The 22,226-nt window shown below is 47.5% G+C and overlaps 2 protein-coding genes across 3 annotated transcripts in view; one reads left to right on the plus strand and one right to left on the minus strand.

Moving 5' to 3' along the window:
* PHETA2 (PH domain containing endocytic trafficking adaptor 2) overlaps positions 1–22,226 on the minus strand; it is a 51,682-nt gene that overhangs the window by 12,162 nt on the left and 17,294 nt on the right. The gene's annotated exons all lie outside the window — the stretch shown is intronic.
* NAGA (alpha-N-acetylgalactosaminidase) lies at positions 786–12,894 on the plus strand. 2 transcript variants are annotated; one of them, XM_035266006.3, is made up of 10 exons: positions 786–818; positions 1,203–1,294; positions 3,072–3,207; positions 4,387–4,558; positions 5,034–5,211; positions 5,535–5,629; positions 6,203–6,364; positions 8,234–8,431; positions 10,454–10,597; positions 11,090–12,894. In XM_035266006.3, exons 2-10 carry the CDS (start codon positions 1,279–1,281, stop codon positions 11,222–11,224), a joined length of 1,236 nt encoding a protein of 411 aa, XP_035121897.2. In that variant the 5' UTR covers positions 786–818; positions 1,203–1,278; the 3' UTR covers positions 11,225–12,894. The 2 variants fall into 2 exon arrangements, with proteins under 2 accessions (XP_035121897.2, XP_078190233.1); XM_078334107.1 differs by having other exon boundaries at positions 1,210–1,294.

Here is a 22,226-nt window from a genome sequence, read left to right on the forward strand (position 1 = left end):
CTGAATATTTGGGTCTTCCTGAAGGCGCTCAAGTCATATAAAACATTTGAGTAAATTAATCTGCGATGCTTTTCTCTTGTTAACCTATCTTTTGTTTATAGGAGTGTCCGCTGCGACCCTTGGGATGAGTGAGGAAAAATATCACACCTTTCTGCCCCGACCATGCCTAGAACAAAGCATTTGTCACCTAGTGGTTTCTCAATAAATACCTGATGAATGAATAAAGAAAGAAATAGCTGAGCCTGTATGAGCAGTCCCTGACCCTCAGGCAGGGAAGGGGAGCCGGCTGCTTTTGCGGGAGCTGTGACTGCCTGCTTTGCTGCCTCCCACGAACCTTCCTTGTAGAATATTAATACTCGACTTCCATTTTCCCAGCGGCTGGCGGGGGCCTTGCTTGAGGCAGTCTCTCATTTCCTCTGCACAAAACCCTCAGCAGGTATTCACTGCACAGACGCTTACTGAGTGCCCACGGTGAGCCTGGCACGATCCTCGCCCTCGTGGTCCCCACAGAGGTGGAAGGACAGGCCTCGTGGGGTGCGCTCCACGGAAGACATCCAGTCCCAAACCAGCTCTGCCAATACCAGCCTCGCTAGCGCGCAGGGCGGGAGCCCAGTGGGGCGGGGCTTAGGGGGTGACCTGGAGGGCGGGGCACTGGGAGGGCTGGCCCGTGGTGGGCGGGGCACAGCGTTGCTAGGGGGATTCTGATAGGTTGCGCGGAGGGTTGTCCTTGTGAGGCCCCGCCCCACTGGAACGCTGCAGGCTTCTCAGGTTAGGGGATTGGAGACAGTAGCGACCGCGGGACTGAGCACTTCTGAAGGGTAAGTACGGCAGGAGGTGACTCTGCGGTTTTGGGGGGCCCAGGGCAGGAACCTGGACCCGGATGGGAGTCCGGAGCCTGGCCCCAGCCCCACCCCTCGGCTCTTCCTGGACTGCCTTGAGCCAGTCGCCGCCTTTTTCTGAGCCCAGGCCGCTCCGAAGGCGGCCCGTGGGCGCTCGGGGCTCCCACCACTGCAGAAGGAGTGAGGTCTGACGTCCAAGACACATTGTTTAGTATTTATGAAGGAAGAACTCAAGCTCCGGGAAGTGATGGCTCGGGATAGGGCGGGCAACGTGGGGACCGAGTGTAGGACCCACGCCCAAGGTTGAGGGTGGCCGGGCTAGCCAGGCAGCCGTGACCCCACTGCTTTTCTGACGTTTCTTAGCTTCCAGAACCCAACACATACAACTGATCCTCGCAGAGCAGACCTGATCAGGTCCTCGGAAGCTGCGTCCAGAGCAATGCTGCTGAAGACAGGTACCTACACCGGCTGGGGTGGTTTGAGAGGGTCGAGGGGAGTGCTGCAAGGAGTGCTTTGACTGGCCCTTCTTCCCTCATGTGGTTATGTGCGGAGACAGGTTCTTCTTTTTCTTGGAGCTGGGCAGGAAGGGAGGAGGAGATACTTGCCCATTCAGGAATCAGTTTCCCTTCAAAGAGGCCCTTCCTTTCTCACCTCCTCTCCCTTAAGTCCAGAGGCTCTAACTGATGTGATATCAACATGTGCGGAGAACGACCTGTACAGTTCCTACAGATAAGGAAACATCTTACAGATAAGGAAACTGAGGCCCGAGGGGTAAAGGGGGAAAGTGAGCTGATTGGGCGTCTGTCCTGGCTGGCTTACTTCTTAAGCCTCCCTGAGGATTCTTGAGGGTCTATGGTAGAGAGCTCTGGACTGGGGCTTAGGAGACCAGGAGTCTGGCCAATGGTCCCAAACGATTTTTCAACTTTACTGTGGTGTGAAATTGACACATTCAGTAGGAACCACAGTACCCATACAACCATTCCATTCACTTTCTGTATTCAGTAAATTGCATGAAATATTCAACAATTTATTATAAGATAGGCTTTGTGTTAGATGGTTTTGCCCAGCTGTAGGCTAATATGCCTTGTTGGCACTTTTTTTTTTTTTGAGACAGAGTCTCACTCTGTCACCCAGGCTGGACAGTGTGCTGGAATGCAGTGACGCAATCTCCACTCACTGCAACTTTCTTCTGGGTTCAAGCAATCCTACTGCTCAGCCTCCCAGTAGCTGGGATTACAGGCACGCGCCACCTCGTCCAGCTAATTTTTTGTACTTTTAGTAAAGATGAGGTTTCACCATGTGGCCCAAGCTGGCCTTGAACTCCTGACCTGAGGTTATACGCCTGCCTTGGCTTCCCAAAGTGCGGGGATTACAGGTGTGAGCCACTGCACCTGGCCTGTCAGCACTTTTAAGGTAGGCTAGGCCCAGCTATGATGTTTTGCAAGTTAGAAGTTAGGTGTATTAAGTATATATATATTTTTTTTCATTCGATACACAGGTGTTCAACAGGTTGCTTCCTCCATATTAAGTATATTTTTGACATAATATTTTCTTTTTTAAAAAAATTATTGAGACAAGGTCTGGCTGTCACAGCCCAGGCTAGAATTTAGTGGCACGATCTCAGCTCACTGCAACCTCCACCTCTGGGGTTCAAGTGATCCTCTTGCCTCAGCCTTTTGAGTAGCTGGGATTGTAGGTGCACACCATCATGCCAGGCTAAGTTTTTGGATTTTTAGTAGAGACAAGTTTTCACCAATTGGCCAGGCTGATACTGAACTCCTGACCTCAAGTGATCCACCTGCCTCGGCTTCCCAGAGTATTGGGCTTACAGGCGTGAACCACTGCGCCCAGTGATATTTTCAACTTACTTTATGAGAATGTAGCTCCATGGTAGGTCTAGGAGCATCTGTATAGTTAAGTTCTGCATATGGGATGGGAGGAGCTGATGGCGGGGGTATAGTAAGGAAGTAGCTTCTGGTGTTTGTTTTGCTAATTCGAGCACTGGTGATGGCCAGACCTCAAACCACTGCCTGGCCCAGGCACCATCCTCCCACTTAAGGCTTTGCAGGAGCCAGCCATTGCAGGAAGAATGGCTAAACCCAAGAGACCAGTTTCCCTAATATATAGACAGGCAGCCTCTGTAGGGCTAAGCAACATACGGATAGGGTGGGATGAGGGCTGGAGCTGTGGGGGCCACTGGCAGTCACCATCCCCTCCTCCCTGGCCCCCTAGTGCTCTTGCTGGGGCATGTGGCCCAGGTGCTGATGCTGGACAATGGGCTCCTGCGGACGCCACCCATGGGCTGGCTGGCCTGGGAACGCTTCCGCTGCAACACTAACTGTGATGAGGACCCAAAGAACTGCATCAGGTAAGGTCAGCATCCACCTGACAAGCCTTGCCCAGGGCCCTGCAGAGTTGGGGGCAGGAAGTGGAGGGTCAGCCAGAAAAGAAGGCAGGGTCACACTTCTCCATCCCAAAGACTGCAGACAGAAGTCACTTAGACTGTCAGATGCCTAACACCAGCCTAGCCCCATGACCTACCTGGGGCCTCTATAGGGACTGTCAGGCCCCAACCTGGGCAGAGACCTTACAGGGACCCAGCCCATGAGATAACTGTTAAAAGGTCAGGCCAGGCTCGCTGAATTCCCTTGACCCAGTCCTGCCTTTTGGCCTGGGGCCAAAACTCCTGAGGACCCAGCCCATGAGATAACTGTTAAAAGGTCAGGCCAGGCCCCTTGTCTGGGAGGCCTGGGTCAGTGGTTTGGCTTTGGGCCAGCCACTCCTTTCAAGCCAGCTTGCTTATGGCTCATGGCACAATCCTTGGTGGTCATTTACACAGATACCTGGCTTAGGCCTCAGCAAGGTCATGGTTTTTTGAGACGAAGTCTTGCTCTGTCACCAGGCTAGAGTACAGTGGCATGATCTTGGCTCACTGCAACCTCCATCTCCCAGGTTCAAGTGATTGCCTTGCCTCAGCCTCCTGAGTAGCTGGAGCTATAGGCGTGCGCCACCATGCCCAGTTAATTTTTTGGTATTTTAGTAGAGATGGGGTTTCACCATGGCCAGGATGATCTCTATCTCCTGACCTCGTGATCTGCCCGCCTCGGCCTCCCAAAGTGCTGGGATTACAGGCCTGAGCTACCAAGCCCGGCCGGTCATTTTTTTTTTTTTTTTGACACTGAGTCCTGCACTTTTGCCCAGGATGGGGTACAATGGCGCAATCTCTGCCCCCTGCAGCCTCCCCCTCCTAGTTTCAAGTGATTCTTCTGCCTCAGCCTCCTGAGTAGCCAGGATCATAGCTGCACACCACCACACCCTTTGTATTTTTACTAGAGACGGGGTTTCACCACGTTGGCCAGACTGGTCTCTAACTCCCGACTGTGATCTGCCCACCTCAGCCTCCCAAAGTGCTGTGATTACAGGCATGAGCCACCGCGCCCAACTTGGTCATGGTTTTTATAAGCCAGAGTCAATCAGAGCTAAGGCAGGGTGTGGGTGAGGGCCGAGCTGGGTCCCTGAGCTGCCCCATCCCTCTGCCCCTCACTAGTGAGCAGCTTTTCATGGAGATGGCTGACCGGATGGCACAGGATGGATGGCGGGACATGGGCTACACATACGTCAACATCGATGACTGCTGGATTGGTGGGCGCGATGCCAGCGGCCGCCTGATGCCAGATCCCAAGCGTTTCCCTCATGGCATTCCCTTCCTGGCTGACTACGTGAGCTGCACCCCAGCCCTGCCCTTGGCCTCAGGGCTAGACTGCTCCTTTCACCCTACCTTGCTTAGGGCTCATTTAAATAGTCCTTGTTTGAGATCTCAGTCTACTGTGGGAAACAAATGAACGCCAACTTTCTGCTGGCTGTGGTGAGTGAGAGCCAGAAAGAGCATCTTACTCAGCCTGGGATTCCAGAAAGGTTCCCTGGAGGAGGCAGTTCTTGAGCTGAACCCAGAGAGATGGCATAGGAGGCAGAGAGGATGGCAGGAGCAAACACCTAGGGGCAAGAAATAGCCGCTGGGAGGTATGTGTTGGGGGAAGGGTGGGCCATTGTGGGCAGAGGCCTAGCCAGCATGCTGAGGCCCTCTCCTTTGGTCAGTGGGAACCACTGAAGGTTTAATGGGGCCTGGTCAGATGTGCCTTGAGGAGACTCCCTGAGGGTCCTGCTTGAGCCCATTGTGCCCTCAACCCCCCATAGGTTCACTCCCTGGGCCTGAAGCTGGGCATCTATGCAGACATGGGCAACTTTACCTGCATGCATTACCCAGGCACCACACTGGACAAGGTGGTCCAGGATGCTCAGACCTTTTCGGAGTGGAAGGTGGACATGCTTAAGCTGGATGGCTGCTTTTCCACAGACAAGGAACGGGCCCTGGGTGAGTTGCTCCTCCAGGCTGTTCCCCCCATCTGTGGTTGGGACACACAGAAAGACAGGGAGCGTGGCTGTGGAGAGCCACCAGCGCCAACCTGGCTGAGCTTCCCAATTCCCCTCACCTAGGGGTTAGGGGGATTGTGGCTCTCAGGTTCTCTATATATGGGGTGGCAGCATAGCCCACCCCGGAAGTGTTTGAGGCTCTGGGTACGTGGGGAGGCACCTACTCTTCAGAGCTTGTTTCCTCACTCACATCTTTTGGGAAGAGGTTTGCGCTGAGGGCCCAGACTGCCTCCTCAGGCCTGAAACAGGTTGGGCTTTCTCCAGGGTACCCCAAGATGGCTGCTGCCCTGAATGCCACAGGCCGCCCGATTGCCTTCTCCTGCAGCTGGCCAGCCTATGAAGGTGGCCTCCCCCCCAGGGTAAGCCATTCTGCACCTTGCCTGATGGCGCTTCCCCCAACCAGGCCTCCTTGCCTCCTCAGTGCCAGGCTTCAGGGAGGTAGCCTTCCAGAGCCAGGACTACTCTCACTGCAGATGCCCCCATGCTGATCTGTAGGTGTCTACAGACCTATATAAGTACCTGCAAAGAGCAGGTGGGCTCAGCCAGCTCAGAGAGGTGTGTGTTGGAGGGAGAGGCGGGCCTTAGAGAAGAGGCCCTTGAGAGGTGGGCTGAAGGAGTTGGCATCTGAGGCAGGAGAGCCATCAGTGCTGGCACATAGCGCCCAGGATCCCGGGAGGTGCCCAGTGGACGAGGAGACCCAGAGGGCAGGGTAGGCTTCTAGCACCAGCATGCACAGAGGGGAGACCCTGGTAGCTCCAGAATAGGGCACCGTCTCAGAGGCCTTCGTCACCCTGAGCAAGATGATGGGGCCTGTTCTCTTCCCTTTTCCCCACCCTCTGAGTCTCCTGCTGAGTCTCCCCAACTCCTGTGTGGGTCTCTGGGCTGCAGTGTGTGATTCTGGTGCTGGACTCTGCCTTCCCCTTGATGTCCAGGTGAATTACAGTCTGCTGGTGGACATCTGCAACCTCTGGCGCAACTATGATGACATACAGGACTCCTGGCGGAGCGTGCTCTCCATCCTGAACTGGTTTGTGCAGCACCAGGACATACTGCAGCCGGTGGCCGGCCCTGGGCACTGGAATGACCCTGACATGGTACCAGGATGGAGGGGGATGTCCCTAGGCCCACCATCCGTGATGACCCTGCTCCCTACTGCCCTGTGCTCTCTTCTTCCCTGGATGCTCACTGCCAGGTTCTAGGTCAGCACTTCTGAAATGTGTCCCTGAACTGGCTGCTTTAGACTTGACTTAGCTGTTTTCCAGGGCCCTATCCCCCACGTTTTGAAGTTTCAGGGGAAGAACCTGGGAATGCCCACTGTTAAGCATCTCCCTCCGCCCCGACAACCCCAGGCAATTCTGATGTTTCTGAAAGCTCAAGAACTTGGTCTGTAGTGACCCTGGAATAAGATGTTAGATCATGACCTTGCTATTCCCGGTGCCTGGAGTGCTCTCCCCCATCTGCCTCTGATCCTTTTGTCAGTGCCCTGCCTGGTCCTCCACAGGCACAACTTGCCCTCACAGTCCTCCTTCTAGCCCTTATGGTTTATCTCAGTCATTGCCCTGGGCCATTTTGTTTTTGAATTTATAGCTTTATAGTTATCTGTTAGTCAACAAGCATTTACTACTTGACTGATCCTATGATAATAAGAATTACAAGTGCTAAACTAGGCAGAGGGAACAGCCTGGAGGAGCAAGAACTGGCCTACTCTGGAGTCCCAGCTCTAGCTCTGCCACTTTACCTTGGGCAAGTAACTTCATTTGTTCTGTGCCTCCGTTTTGTCAGTTGGAAATAAGAATAATAGTAGCTACCTTATAGAGTTGTTTTGAGGGTTAAAATAACTCTAAAATGCTTGGGACAGTGATGGGCACAAAACTGTAGTCACTAAGCCTGTAGCTTGTGTTCTGACTATGGATTGCTTGCCCTGGGGTTAGGAGTCCCCCTTGGTCCCTTCAGCTGTGGCTAACAGCTTCTCGGTGGTTGTGGCCAGTGGTAGGTGCAGGAACTTTGTCCAGTTCTGTTTCCTTTCACTGTCACCCTGGAGCATTTATTGACTTGACCTAGTTTATAAGCTTTTTGGCCAGGTGCAGTGGCTAACACCTGTAATCCCAGCACTTTGGGAGGCTGAGGTGGGTGGATACACAAGGTCAGGAGATCAAGACCATCTTGGCTAACACAGTGAAACTCTGTATCTACTAAAAATACAAAAAATTAGCCAGGCATGGTGGCATGTACCTGTGGTCCCAGCTACTTGGGAGGCTGAGGCAGGAGAATTGCTTGAACCCTGGAGGTGGAGGTTACAGTGAGCCGAGACTGCACCACTGCACTCCAGTCTGGGTGACAGTGTGAGACTGTGTCTCAGAGGGGGAAAAAAAAAAAAGCTTTTTGACAACAGGAGCCTGTATAATCATCTGAACCACCTCCATCACCTCCGTGGTTTTTTGAGTCAGTCTTGCTCTGTTGCAGAGGCTGGAATGCAGTGGTGCAACCTTGGCTCATTGCAACCTCCAATTTCCGGTTCAAGTGATTCTCATGCTTAAATAAGTAGCTGGGATTACAGGTGCACACCATCACGCCTGAGTAATTTTTGTATTTTCTGTAGAGATGAGGTTTTGCTCTGTTGGCCAGGCTAGTCTCTAACTCCTGGGCTCAAGTGATTCACTTGCCTCAGCCTCCCAAAGTGTGGGGATTACAAACGTGAGCCACCGCACCTGGCCACCTGCCCACCCACCTACTGCTGATTCTGTGTTCTTCATGGAAAATAAAAGCTGATGCTCCAATAGAAAGTGACTTGAGTCCCCCAAGGCCACACAGCTGGAGAATGGTGTTTGCTGAACCAGGTCTCCACATGCAGCCATCTTTCCCCAGTCCCTACCTGCTCTTCCTCGGCTACAAGTTTGGGGGTGGTCCCTGTGTCTACCTCCTTGAGGAGATCAGAGCTGACTACTCCTCTTCTCTGTCCCCAGCTGCTCATTGGGAACTTTGGTCTCAGCTTAGAGCAATCTCGGGCCCAGATGGCCCTGTGGACAGTGCTGGCAGCCCCCCTCTTCATGTCCACAGACCTGCGTACCATCTCCGCCCAGAATATGGACATACTGCAGAATCCACTCATGATCAAAATCAACCAGGATCCCTTAGGCATCCAGGGACGCAGGATTCACAAGGTACTAGGGTGAGGAGGGAAGGAAGGGGAGGGCTGAGGAACTGAGCTCCCCTGAGAGAAAGGTTGACAGCATCACCTGGGGGAGATACTTGGAGGGGGTACAGGAGTTGCTCAACCCGCAACCAGGCATACCCCTTCTGGTTGCATATAGTTGAGGACTCTGCTGGGAGCTGCTCCCACTGTCATCCTCTTGCTGAGTGAAAGCAGAACCAAGCAGGACAGCTCAGGGAGTCAGGAATGAGAGGCATCAGCCACATAAGGGCACACAGGAAGGGTGAGGCACAGGGCTTCTAAACACCCGTGATAGCCTGCAAGAACTTGGACTTCCCTGCAGAGCAGGAGGAGCTTGAGTTTTTTGTTTGTTTTTGACACAGGGTCTCACTCTGTTGTCCAGGTTGGAGTGCAGTGGCACAATCTTAGCTAACTGCAGCCTCCACCTGCCGGATTCAAGCAATTCTTGTGCCTCAGCCTCCTGAATAGCTGGCATGCCCAGCTAATTTTTTTTTTTTTGAGATGGAGTTTCGCTCTTGTTACCCAGGCTGGAGTGCAATGGTGCAATCTCGGCTCACCACAACTTCCACCTCCTGGGTTCAGGCAATTCTCCTGCCTCAGCCTCCCAAGTAGCTGGGATTACAGGCATGCGCCACCATGCCCAGCTAATTTTTTGTATTTTTAGTAGAGATGGGGTTTCACCATGTTGACCAGGATGGTCTCGATCTCTCGACCTCATGATCCACCTGCCTTGGCCTCCCAACGTGCTGGGATTATAGGCGTGAGCCACCGTGCCTGGCCTAATTTTTGTATTTTTAGTAGAGACAGCATTTCACCACATTGGCCAGTCTGGTCTTGAACTCCTGACCTCAGTGATGCACCTGCCTCAGCCTCCCAAAGTGCTGAGATTACAGGTGTGAGCCACCAAACCTGGCCAGGAGAAGCTGTTATAGCCAAAGACTACTATGACTACTATTGGCAGCTATTTATTGAGTACGTACCATGTGCTGGGAGTTCTAGATACCTTTGCGGGCTGGCCAGCAAGGTAGGTATCTTGCCACAAAAGAGAAAAATGAAACTTCAAAGGGTCTGAGTAACTTTAACCCAAGGCTACATAATATAAACAAGAACAGTGTCACCTCAAAGCCTTCGCTTTTTTTTTTTGAGGCGGAGTTTTTTCCCTGTCTCCCAGGCTGGAGTGCAGTGGCACCATCTCGGCTCACTGCAACTGCCAACTCTCAGATTCAAGCGATTCTCCTCCCTTAGCCATCCAGGTAGCTGGGATTACAAGTGTGCGCCATCACACCCTGCTAATTTTTTTGTATTTTTTTTTTTTTAGTAGAGACAGGGTTTCATCATGTGGGCCAGACTAGTCTCAAACTCCTGACCTCAGGTGATCTACCTGCCTTGGCATTGCAAAGGACTGGGATTACAGGCATGAGCCACCACGCCCGGCTGCTTTTGCTCTTTACCAAACCCTGGACTCTGGTAAAAATAAACCTACAGCACTACAGAATCCCAGTCCCACCTGCAGAACTGGAGATGCCCAGAGGAAGTAACAATTCCCTGCCAGAAAGGCTGATGGGTAGAGCTGGGCCTGGAGAACCTTCTGGAGGATGGGAGTTCATATCCAGCTCCAATCTCCACCCTCCTGGAACAGAGTTCATCATTCCCACTGGACAGCACACTCCAGTCCAGCACTGGCAGCTGTCTGGGGGCCGCACTCATGTACTACTCAGTTGCTGCTTCCCCATTTCTGCATTTATCCCTCTTGTTGTCCTGTGAGCTTCTGGGGCAGGCCCTCATGCAGCATTTGTCTCAGGGTGCTAGCGTGGGGGCCAGGCTCCAAGTAGGTGTTGATGAGTGTCTGCTGAGTCAGGGAAGGCAGGCAGGTAGCGTTAGATAAGCTGGGGTGCTGGAAGCCCGTAGCATCCTCCGTAAGCCTATGTGACCCAGTACTCAGGGAGGGCCAGGGAGGCAACTGTAGGGCCTGAGCAAGGGACCCCAGCCAGTAGCCACCTTCTGTGCCCAGGAAAAATCTCTTATCGAAGTGTACATGCGGCCCCTGTCCAACAAGGCAAGCGCCTTAGTCTTCTTCAGCCGCAGGACCGATATGCCTTATCACTACCACTCCTCCCTTGGCCAGCTGAACTTCAGTGGGTCCATGATGTATGAGGTGAGTGTCCAGCTGCCTGTAGCTACCCACCTGGGCTTCAGATCTCCCTGGGAGGGTGTTATGGGAAGGTGGTTGTTCACACATGGCCTCCCCTGAGCCGTGGGCTTAGGGCCTCTGGCAGGTGCCCATGGGGAGCTGCAGGCACTGAGAGCTGAAGCTGGTGCCATGCTCTGTACCAGTGTTTTCAACCTATGCGAACAGAACTACTGCATATAAATAAGTCCCATTAGCCTTTAGGGCTGTACTCCTCCTCCCACAGGTCAGCCCTTGCTGGCATGTTTCTCACAGTTTTCCATGGGCTTGGGCATCTGTTGGATTTGCTGGTAGAGACATGATGGAGATTCAGGGCTCCCACTTCTGTAGGGCATACTGGAAGCCCAGCACAGATGGGCCAAAGTCCAGGCAGAGGCCTTCTACATCCTCTGGGGGTGGGGGGGGCCTCTGTGCATCCATTTCTCATAGTGGCATTGGTGATATCCCTTCCCACTGCAGGCCCAGGATGTCTACACAGGTGATATCATCAGTGGCCTCCAAGCTGAAACCAACTTCACAGTGATCATCAACCCTTCGGGGGTAGTGATGTGGTACCTGTATCCCATCAAGAATCTGGAGATGTCCCAGCAGTGAGGAGCTGGAACATGTGACAGGCTGTGGTGGCACCACTGAGCCTAGACCATGAACTTTGGCATGCCCAGGGCACATGGGCAGGTTCTTTGCCCCCCCCCAGGCCCTGCTTGGTGACTGACCCCATCGTACCCGAAGTGCAATCTCAGGGCCAGGTTCTATGCCCTGCCCTCTTGGAAACTTCTCTTGGGGCAATTTTCCTGTGGCCTTCCTGGCCTCTACTTTGTCTGTGGAGCCCCTCAGATGTTGCTGAGCAACTCGCCAGCCTCCTGAGCCCCATGCCCATCAGAACTCTAGCCTCTGACCTTGTTGTTGACTCTGAAACTAGGATTTGGAATTTTTCAAATTAGTAGAGAGATCTGACCTCTTGCCAGGAACGCCCATGAATTGTGTGATCGGCTTTTTTACCCATAGAAGGCCTTGCAGGCTGATACCACCTGGGAGTGAGGATCAAAAAGGAGACCTTGGCTCCCTCAGGTCACCAATAAACCTGTGAAAGTTGCTGTAATCAAGTAGTTGTAATATGGACCTGGGGCACTTTTAGTTAGGGACTTTGGAGGCACTCAAATCTCACCTCTATGGAAGATGTATGGCATCTTCTGGCCCCTCTTTTTCCAAAGTGACCTGAAGATTATACTTCCTAGAGATGCCAGATTTGCCGCCACTAAGGAGCTGCCCATGCTGTGCCTAGCATGGTGGCAACACAGTGAGGCCAAGTAGCAATGCTCCCAGGCCCTGTAGCTTGTGCTTTGCCCAGGAGTGCCCCTAGCCCAGCATCTCAGCCTGCTTTTCTCTCTGGTGGCTCCACTCCCACCCCTACTTCTCTCTCTTCATTATTTCTCTCCCAACCTGACTACAGAGGTTTATATTCCCCAGATGTGTCTATAAACCTGTCCAAGAGTTGTGGTTTAAAAACTGCTTTCCTGTTCCTCTTCCTAAGGATAGGGGTAACAGTAATTTTTTTTTTTTTGAGACAGAGTTTTGCTCTTGTTACCCAGGCTGGAGTGCAATGGCGCAGTCTTGGCTCACCGCAACCTCCGCCTTCTGGGTTCAAGCAATTCTTCTGCCTCAGCCTCCCGAGTAGCTGGGACTACAGGCGCGCACCACCATGCCCAGCTAATTTTTGTATTTTTAGTAGAGACGGGGGTTTCACCTCGTTGACCAGGATGGTCTCAATCTCTTGACCTCGTGATCCACCCGCCTCGGCCTCCCAAAGTGCTGGGATTATAGGCGTGAGCCACTGTGCCCGGCCATTTTTTTTTTTTTTTTTTTTTTGGGAGGAAGGGAGGAAGGCAGGAAGGGAGGGAAGGAGGAAGGGAGGGAGGAAGGAAGGAATGAAGGAAGGGAGGAAGGGGGGAGGGAAAGAGGGAGGGAAGGGAAGGAAGGAAATCAAGCATGAGAGAGACATTGCCAACCTGGATCTAGAGGTTTACAAGTTGATTTTTTTTTTTTTTTGAGAGAAGGAATGAAAAAAAATGAGTAAAGGAGAGGAAGAGAAAGAGGGAGGGTGAACGGAAATATTGCTTTATTCTGAAAAAAAAAAATGGGTATTAATAATGGCCAATCAATGTTTCATTTAAACCTATGAGTAGGTGTGATGTGGTATTGATAAGAATGTATATTTTGTGTATTTGAAGTGGAGAGCTCTATAAATATTAAGTTTACTTGTTCCAGATCTGAGTTCGAGTCCTTGATATCCTTATTAATTTTCTGTCTCATTGAATCTAAGTCTCTATGTTGTATCTGGGTGTTAGGATCGTTAGCTCTTGTTGTTGCATTGATCCTTTTACCACTGTATCTTTGTTGCTTTAAAACCTATTTTATCCGATACGAGAATTGCAACTCCTGCTTTTTATTTATTTATTTATTTTTGCTCTCCATTTGGTTGGTAAGTCTTTCTCCATCCCTTTGAGTCTTTGTGTATCCTTGCATGTGAAACAGGTCTGGATGTAACATGCTGTTGGGTTTTGGCTGTGTCTTTTGATTGGGGGATTTAGTCTATTTAAATTTAGGGTTACTGCCATTTGATGTTAACTGGCTGTTTTACCCATTCGTTGATGTAAATTCTTCATGATGTTGCTGCTCTTTACTTTTTGGTATATTTTTAGAAAGGCTAATACTGGTTGTTTCTTTCTGTGTGTAATGCTTCTTTCAGAAGCTCTTGTAAAGCAGGCCTGGTGGTAATAAAATCTCTGAGTACTTGCTTGTTCATAAAAGATTTTATTTTTCCTTCAGTTGTGAAGCTTAGTTTGGCTGGATATGAAATTCTGGGCTGAAGGTTCTGTTCTTTGAGGATGTTGAATATCGGCCCCCACTCTCTTCTGGCTTGCAGAGTTTCTGCTGAGAGATCTGCTGTAAATCTGATAGGCTTGCCTTTGTGGGTAACATGACCTTTCTCTCTGGCTGCCCTTAGTATTTTCTCCTTCATTTCAACCCTGGTGAATCTAACGATTATGTGCCTTGGGGTTGCTCTTCTTGAGGAATATCTTTGTGGTGTTCTCTGTATTACCTGGGGTTGAATATTGACCTGCTTTGCTAGTTCAGGAAAATTTTCCTGAATAATATCCTGAAGGGTGTTTTCCAGCTTGGATTCATTCTCTCCGTTGCATTCAGGTACACCTACCAAACGTAGATTTGGTCTTTTCACATAGTCCCACATTTCTTGGAGACTTTGCTCATTCCTTTTTATCCTTTTTTCTCTAATCTTGTCTTGTTTTATTTCATTAAGTTGGACTTTGACCTCTGATATCCTTATGCTTGAACAATTCAAGTGTTTAAACCTGTGCATACTTCTCGGAGTTCCTGTATTGTATTCTTCACTTCCATTAATTTACTTATATTCCTCTCTAAGTTGTCTATTCTCAATAGGATTTCATCAAACCTTTTTTCAAAGTTCCTAGTTTCTTTACTTTGGGCTACAACATGTTCTTTTAACTCACAGAAGTTTCTTATTATTCATTTCCTGAAGCATGATTCTGTTATTGGGATGCGCTCGTTCTCCATCAAGCCTTGTTCCATTGTTGATGTGGAACTGTGATCATCTTTAGAGGGAGAGGCGTTCTGATTTTGAGTATTCTCAGCCTTTTTATGCTGGTTTCTTCCCATCATTGTAAATTTATCCTCCTGTCGTCTTTGAAATTACCAACTTTCAGATTAGGTCTCTTGAGTGGACGTCCAAGTTGTTAGTTCCCTGGGCCAGAACAGCGGCGTTAAGACTGATGGTGCTTTTCTGCCCAGGATTCTCCTATCTGGCTTCCTTCTTGTGTCTGTAATAGGCGACTCTGCCTTCCCAGGGCTCCAAACCTTGGTCAGAAGGGGATCCAGTCTCATTTACTCTGTGCCGAGAGTTGCCGCGCTGAGGTGCCGTCACAGCCGCTGCGCTGGCCTCAGGAGTCATGCTGGGGACCCGTGTGGGTCCTCCAAACCTCGGTCGGAAGGGGAGCCAGCCCTGTTTACTCTGCTCGGAGAGCTGCTGCGCCGAGGTGCCGGCGAAACTGCTGTGCCGGCCACAAGAGTCGCGCTGGCGACCCGTGTGACTCCTCCACTGGGGGTTCTTCTGCTCCATGAGTGACTAGAATTTGTCTGAAAGTGTGGCGTCCTCTAGTTCTCTGCGCTTCCACTGAGAGCTGCAATCCCGAGATGTTAGCGATCGGCCATCTTGGATTGTTCTCCCTTTTTTTTTCCGAGAAGGAGTTTCGCTCCTGTCACCCAGGCTGGAGTGCAATGGCGCGATCTCGGCTCACCGCAACCTCCGCATCCTGGGTTCAGGCAATTCTCCTGCCTCAGCCTCCTGAGTAGGTGCCCCAGGCCTTGCACTGTCCTGCTCAAAGACTATTTTCTGGGTGGATCTCCCACACTCCTCAGGGTTCTGAGATCCTTGTACTTAGGGTATGGTGTAAAAACTTACACATGCACATTTTGTTACATCATTTAACTGGAGCTTCACTAGTTAAGTACAGAGTCACCAGATAAAATTTATTTCCGCAGTCAATGTCTTGAGGCTGTTGAGAAACTCGGGACAGACGCCTACCTCATCCCAGGCCTCTGTCCTTGAAGGCCTACCCCTCTGTGCATAGCTCCAGCTTTGGGTCTTGCTCATAGTGCTGTTCAAGCAAAATGGAATAGTCTCAGTTGGGAACACCTTCTCTTGTCAGTTCCAGGAAGGCTTTCCCACCACTCTGGTATCTAAGTTCAGACTTGTGAGTTCAGGCCCCCAACTCTGGGCCTGAACTCACAAGTCTGAGCTTAGATACCAGAGTGGTGGGAAAGTCACCAATTAATTCCCTCACCTTTCAGCCCAAGATAGCTACATGTCTTTACTTGCTGTTTAAGTTATCCTTTTGTCCTGGGGGTGCCTCATTGATCCTATCTCTTCACCCTTCATTCTTTCGACACACATGCCATCTATCTCCCAGGTGTTTATTCCCTTTTATTCAAGGCCAGTTAGGAATGAAATTATTTTTTCTCAGTTCAAGACAGACTTGTTTGGACCCAAGGTGCTCTTTCTCTTTTTAAAAACTTTTTATCATAAAAACTTTCAAATTCAAAAGTAAAATGGTAGAGTGAACCTCCTTATACCCAGCATCCAGCTCCAACAACCATCAAACTTGTACCATTATTTCATCTCTCTTCCTGCACATGCTCCTCTGATATGTCAGCTAGAGTATGTGAAAGGAAATCTCAGAAAACCCTAAAAACCACTATGTATCTCTAATAGATGAGGGCTTTAAAAATATACATATGGGCCGGGTATAGTGGCTCATGCCTGTAATCCCAGCACTTTGGGAGGCCAAGGCAGGTGGATTACCTGAGATCAGTTCAAGACCAGTCTGACCAACATAGTGAAACCCCATCTCAAAAATTAAATAAATAAAACAAATATATATATATATATATATATACATACACATGCACACACACACACAAACACACACACATGACCTTAATACAATTTTCCTATCTAACAAAACAATTTTAAAATGAGTTTATGCTCAGTTTTTGCCAGCTGTCTCAAAAATATCTCTCTATAGTTTGTCTGAATCAAAATGGTCCAGTGAGAGCCACTGAAAGTTTGCTCCCTTCATAAAAGCATTGAAAAACCTGCCACACACTATCAGAATCAACTTTCCCAGAACTCTGGAAATTCACCAAAAGCTTGCAGCAACCCAGAGAGCTTCAGCTGAAAAACATTAATTTTGTTGAATTCCAGTAGGAACAGCTAGTTATGTGGTATTTTACATTATCAGACTTTAAATCAGCTATTTTAAACAACATTTTCAAAGAGCCAAAGGAAGCCATGTCTAAAGAAATACAGGAAAGAGCCAGGTGCAGTGGCTCACACCTGTAATCCCAACACTTTGGGAGGCCAAGGCAGGGGGATCACAAGGTCAGGAGTTTGAGACCAGCCTGGCCAATACTGTGAAACCCAGTCTCTTCTAAAAATGCAAAAATTAGCTGGTGTGGTGGTGCGCAACTGTAATCCCAGCTACTCAGGAGGCTGAGGCAAGAGAATCACTTCAACTAGGGAGGCAGAGGTTGCAGTGAGCTGAGATCATGCCACTGACTCCAGCCTGGGCAACAGTGAGACTCCATCTAAAAAAAAAAAAAAGAGGCCAGGTGAGGTGGCTCATGCCTGTAATCTCAGCACTTTGGGAGGCTGAGGCAGGTGGATCACGAGGTCATAAGATTGAGACCATCCTGGCCAACATGGTGAAACCCTATTTCTATTAAAAAAAAAAAAAAAAAAAAGAAATACAGGAAAGAATAAGAATGATGTCCAAACAGAGAATAACAAAGAGGAGATAAAACTGGAGTGGGGAAAAAAGCACAAATTCTGGAATTGGAAAGTACAATAACTGAAATGAGAAATTCACTAAAGAGGTTCAATAGATTTGACACAATCAGCAAACTTGAAGATAGATTCATTGAAATTAACCTCTGAGAAAAAGAAAGAAACAAGAATGAAGAAAAATGAGCAAAACTTCTAAAACTTTTGAGATTCCACCAAATGTACCAAATATACACAAAGAGAAGGGGGTAAAATATTGGAAGAAATGCTTGAAAATGTCTCACATTTGATGGAAAATAATAATCTACCTATCCAAGAAACTCCATGAACTCCACGTAGGTTAAACGCAAAGAGCTCCATACCTAGACATATCATAACCCTCAAAAGACAGAATTTTGGCCGGGTGCGGTGTCTCACGCCTGTAATCCCAACACTTTGGGAGGCCAAGGCAGGTGGATCACAAGGTCAAGAGATCGAGACCATCCTGGCCAACCCTGGTGGCGCATGCCTGTAGTCCCAGCTACTTGGGAGACTGAGGCAGGAGAATTGCTTGAACCCAGGAGGCGGAGGTTGCAGTGAGCCGAGATCACGCCATTGCACTCCAGCCTGGGTAACAAGAGCGAAACTCCGTCTCAAAAAAAAAAAAAAAAAAAAATTGTAAAATGGCAGATGTAAACCTTACCTTATCAGCAATTACATGTAAACAGATTAAATACAGATTGACAGAATGCATTTAAAAGATACACAAACATACATGCAATCTAAAAATGTACTTTATTCAAGAGACACTTAAGACTCAAAGACACATAATAAGTTGGAAGTAAAAGGATGGAAAAAGATATACCATGCGAATGGTAGCCAAAGTACTAAGGTTGGGGGTCTATATTAATATCAGAAAAAGACTTGAAGACAAACATTTTTACTAGATCCAAAAGAGATTTCATAGCACTGAAAAGCTCAATCCAACAAAGATGTAATTATACACATTAATATACCTAACAAGAGTCCAAATATATAAAGCAAGACCAGACATATTTGAATAAACAGTAAGTTAAAGCTGAAATTGTATGGGAAATTAGAAACTACTATGAGATGAATGATCATGAGTACACAACATACCAAAACTTATGGATGCAGCTAATGTAGTGATCAGAGAGAAATTCTTAATTGTAAATCCCTGTATTTAAAAAGAAGACTGAAAAAGACAACCCACAAAATGGAAGAAAATATCTGTAATTCATATGTTAGCTAAAAAACTTCTATCTAATATACATAAAGAACTCTTACAACTCAATAAAAAACAAATGACCCAATTTGAAAATAGGCAAATGATCTATAAATAGACATTTCTCCGAGGAATATATACACGTGGCCAATGAGCACATGAAAAGATGCTCAACATCGCTAGCCATTAGGGAAATGCAAGTCAAAACCACAATGAGATACCATTTTCCACCTGAAAGGATAACTAGAATTAAAAAGTTAGATAATCAATGTTTGAAAGGATGTGGAAAAATTGGAATCCTTATACACTGCTGTTGGGAATGTAAAATGGTACACCTGCTGTGGAAAATTGGCAATTCCTCAAATGATTCACATACAGTTACCATATGAACCAGTAATTCCACTCCTAGAGAAATGAAAACAAAAACCCACATTAAAAATTGTCCATGAATCTTTATGGCCACTTTATTCATAATAGCCAAAAAGTGGAAACAACCCAAAGGTCTACCAACTGATGAATGGATTAAAAATGTGTTGTATCCATACAATGGGATATTATTCAGGGATGAAAAGAAGTGAAGTAGTGATATGCTACAACATGAATGAGACTTGAAAATATGCTAAGTGAAAGATGCCAGTCAACAAAAGGCCACATATGACAAGGTTTCATTCATTTGAACGTCCAGGATCAGGAAATCTATAAAGACAGCAGATTAGTGTTTGCTTAGGGCTGGGTGGGAGGATCAGGAGATAGGCAATAACAGCCAGTGGGTACAAGGTTTCTTTTTGAGGTGATGAAAATATTCAAAATCTAACAGATGATGGTTGCACATATCTGTAAATATATTAAAAACCATTGTACTATACATATTAAATGAGTGAATTGTATGACGTAAATATTTCAATAAATCTGTTTTTAAAAGAAATTGCACTCATGTTCATCACAGTATTATTCACAATAACCAAGAGGTAGAAGCAATCCAAATGTCTACTGATGGATGAATGCATAAAGAAAACAGGGTATATACATACAATGGAATAATATCCAGCTTTAAAAAAGGAAATAGGCCAGGCATGGTGGCTCATGCCTGTAATCCCAGCTTTTCGGGAGGCTGGGTTGGGAGAATAGCTTGGCAATAGGAGTTTGAGAATAGGCTGGGCAACATAGCAAGACTCTCTACAAAAAAAATTTAAAAATTGGCCTGGTACAGTGGCTCACATCTGTAATTCTAGCACTTTGGGAGGCCAAGGTGGGCAGATCATGAGGTCAGGAGATTGAGACCATCCTGGCTAATATGGTGACACATCTCTACTAAAAACACAAAAAATTCAGCCGGGCACAGTGGCTCAAGCCTGTAATCTCAGCACTTTGGGAGGCTGAGGAGAGCAGATCACGAGGTCAAGAGATCGAGACTATGGTGAAACCCCGTCTCTACTAAAAAATACAAAAATTAGCTGGGCATGGTGGCACGCACCTGTGGTCCCAGCTACTCGGGAGGCTGAGTCAGGAGAATCGCTTGAACCTGGGAGGCAGAGGTTTCAGTGAGCCAAGACTGCACCACTGCACTCCAGCTCGGGCAACAGAGCAAGACAGTCTCAAAAAATAAATAAATAAATAGCCAGACATGGTGGCACATGCCTTGTAGTCCTAGCTACTCAGGAGACAGAGGCAGAAGGATCACTTGAACTCAGGAGTCTGAAGTTACAGTGAACTATAATCATGCCTAAGCATGATAACTCAGCCTAAGCAACAGAGCAAGACAAGACCCTGTCTCTTAAATTATAATAAAGGAAAGGAAACTGTTTTAACATTGATGAGCCTTGAGTTGGACATTATGGTAAATAATAATTACAAAAAGTTTGATTCAAATCTAAGACCTCAAACTATGAAACTACTACAAGAAAACATCAAGGGAACTCCATTAGTCTGGGCAAACATTACACTATGGAATAATACCCAACAAGCACAGGCAACCAAAGCAGTAATGGACAAATGGGATCACACCAAGCTAAAAAGCTTCACATAGCAAAGGTAAAAATCAACGAAGTAAAGAGGCAACCCACAGAATGGCAGAAGGTATTTGCAAACTACCCATCTGACAAGGGATTAATAACCAGAATATACAAGGAGCTCAAACAACTCTATAGGGAAAAAAATCTAATAATCTGATTAAAAAAATGGGCAAACTATTTGAATAGACATTTCTCAAAAGATGACATACAAATGGCAAGCAAGAATATGAAAAGGTGTTCAACATCACTCAACATCAGAGAAATGCAAACCAAAACTACAGTAAGATACAATCTGACACCAGTTAAAATGGCTTATATACAAAGACAGGCAATAACAAATGCTGGTGAGGCTGTAGAGAAAAGGGAACCCTCATACACTGTTGGTGAGAATGTAAATTAGTACAACCACTACAGAGAACAGTTTGGAAGTCTTCAAAAAACTAAAAATAGAGCTACCATATGATCCAGCAATCTCACTGCTGAGTATATACCCAAAAGAAAGGAAATCAGGTTATTAAAGAGATGTCTGTACTCCCATGTTTACTGCAGCACTATTCACAATAGCCAAAATTTGGAAGCAACCTAAATGTCCATCAACAGACAAATGGATAAAGAAAATGTGGTATTTATATACAATGGAGTGGAGTACTATTCAGCCATAAAAAAAGAATGAGACCCTGTCACTTGCAACAACATAGATGGGAACTGGACATCATTGTGTTAAGTGAAATAAGCCAGGCACAGAAAGACAAATACAGCATGTTCTCACTTACTTGTGAGATCTAAAAATGAAAACAATTGAACTCACGGAGATAGAGAGTACAAGAATGGCTACCAGCGGCTGGAAAAGGTAGTGGGCTGTATGAGGGTGGTGGGGATGGCTAATGCCACAATAAAATAGAACGAGTAACAGCTAGTATGTGACTATAGTCAATAATAATTTAATGATCCATTTAAAAATAAAACAGTATAACTGGCTCTCCCTAAGCCAGCACTCAGCAAGAAGAAGGCCACATTCAATTTGAGTGCCAAGATTGTGAAGCCCAACGGTGAGAAGCCGGACAAGGTTGAGTCTGGCATTTCCCAGGCTCTTCTGGAACAGAAAGTGAACTCAGACCTCAAGACTCAGTTCAGGGAGCTGAATATTACAGCAGCCAAGGAAATTGAAGTTGGTGGTTAGAAAGCCATCATCATCTTTGTTCTAGTTCCTCAACTGAAATCTTTCCAGAAAATCCAAGTCCAGCTAGTATGTGACTTAGAGAAAAGGTTCAGTGGGAAGCATGTTGTCTTTACTACTCAGAGAATTCTGACTAAGCCACCTTGAAAAAGCCATACCAAAAATAAGCAAAAGCTTCCCAGGAGCCATATTCTGACAGCTATGCATGATGCAATCCTTGAGGACTTGGTCTTCCCAAGTGAAATCATGGGCAAGAAAACCCACATGAAACAGGATGGCAGCCAGCTCATAAAAGGTTCATTTGGACAAAGCACAGCAGAACAATGTAGAATGCAAGGTTGAAACTTTTTCTGGTGTCTGTTAAGAAGCTTATGGGCAAGGATGTTAATTTTGAATTCCCAGAGTTTCAACTGTTAACAAAAATGATGAAATGAAGTATATTCACACAAAAAAAGTATTTGTGACACAAAGGATAAATGCTTGAGGGCATGGATACCCCATTTTCATGACGTGATTGTTATGTATTGCATGCCTTATATCAAAACATCTTGCCAGGCATGGTGGCTCACGCAACTTTGGGAGGCCAAGGCGGGTGGATCACCAGAGGTTAGGGGTTCAAGACTGGCCTGAACAACATGGTGAAAGCCCATCTCTATTACAAATACAAAAATTAGCTGGCTGTGGTGGTACACACCTGTAATCCCAGCTACTCGGGAGGCTGAGGCATAAGAATTGCTTGAACCTGGGAGGTGGAGATTGTAGTGAGCCAAGATCACGCCACTGCACTCCAGCCTGGGTGACAG

This window comes from Callithrix jacchus, chromosome 1 (assembly GCF_049354715.1).
Source record: "Callithrix jacchus isolate 240 chromosome 1, calJac240_pri, whole genome shotgun sequence".
In the NCBI taxonomy this organism is placed as follows: Eukaryota; Metazoa; Chordata; class Mammalia; order Primates; family Cebidae; genus Callithrix; species Callithrix jacchus.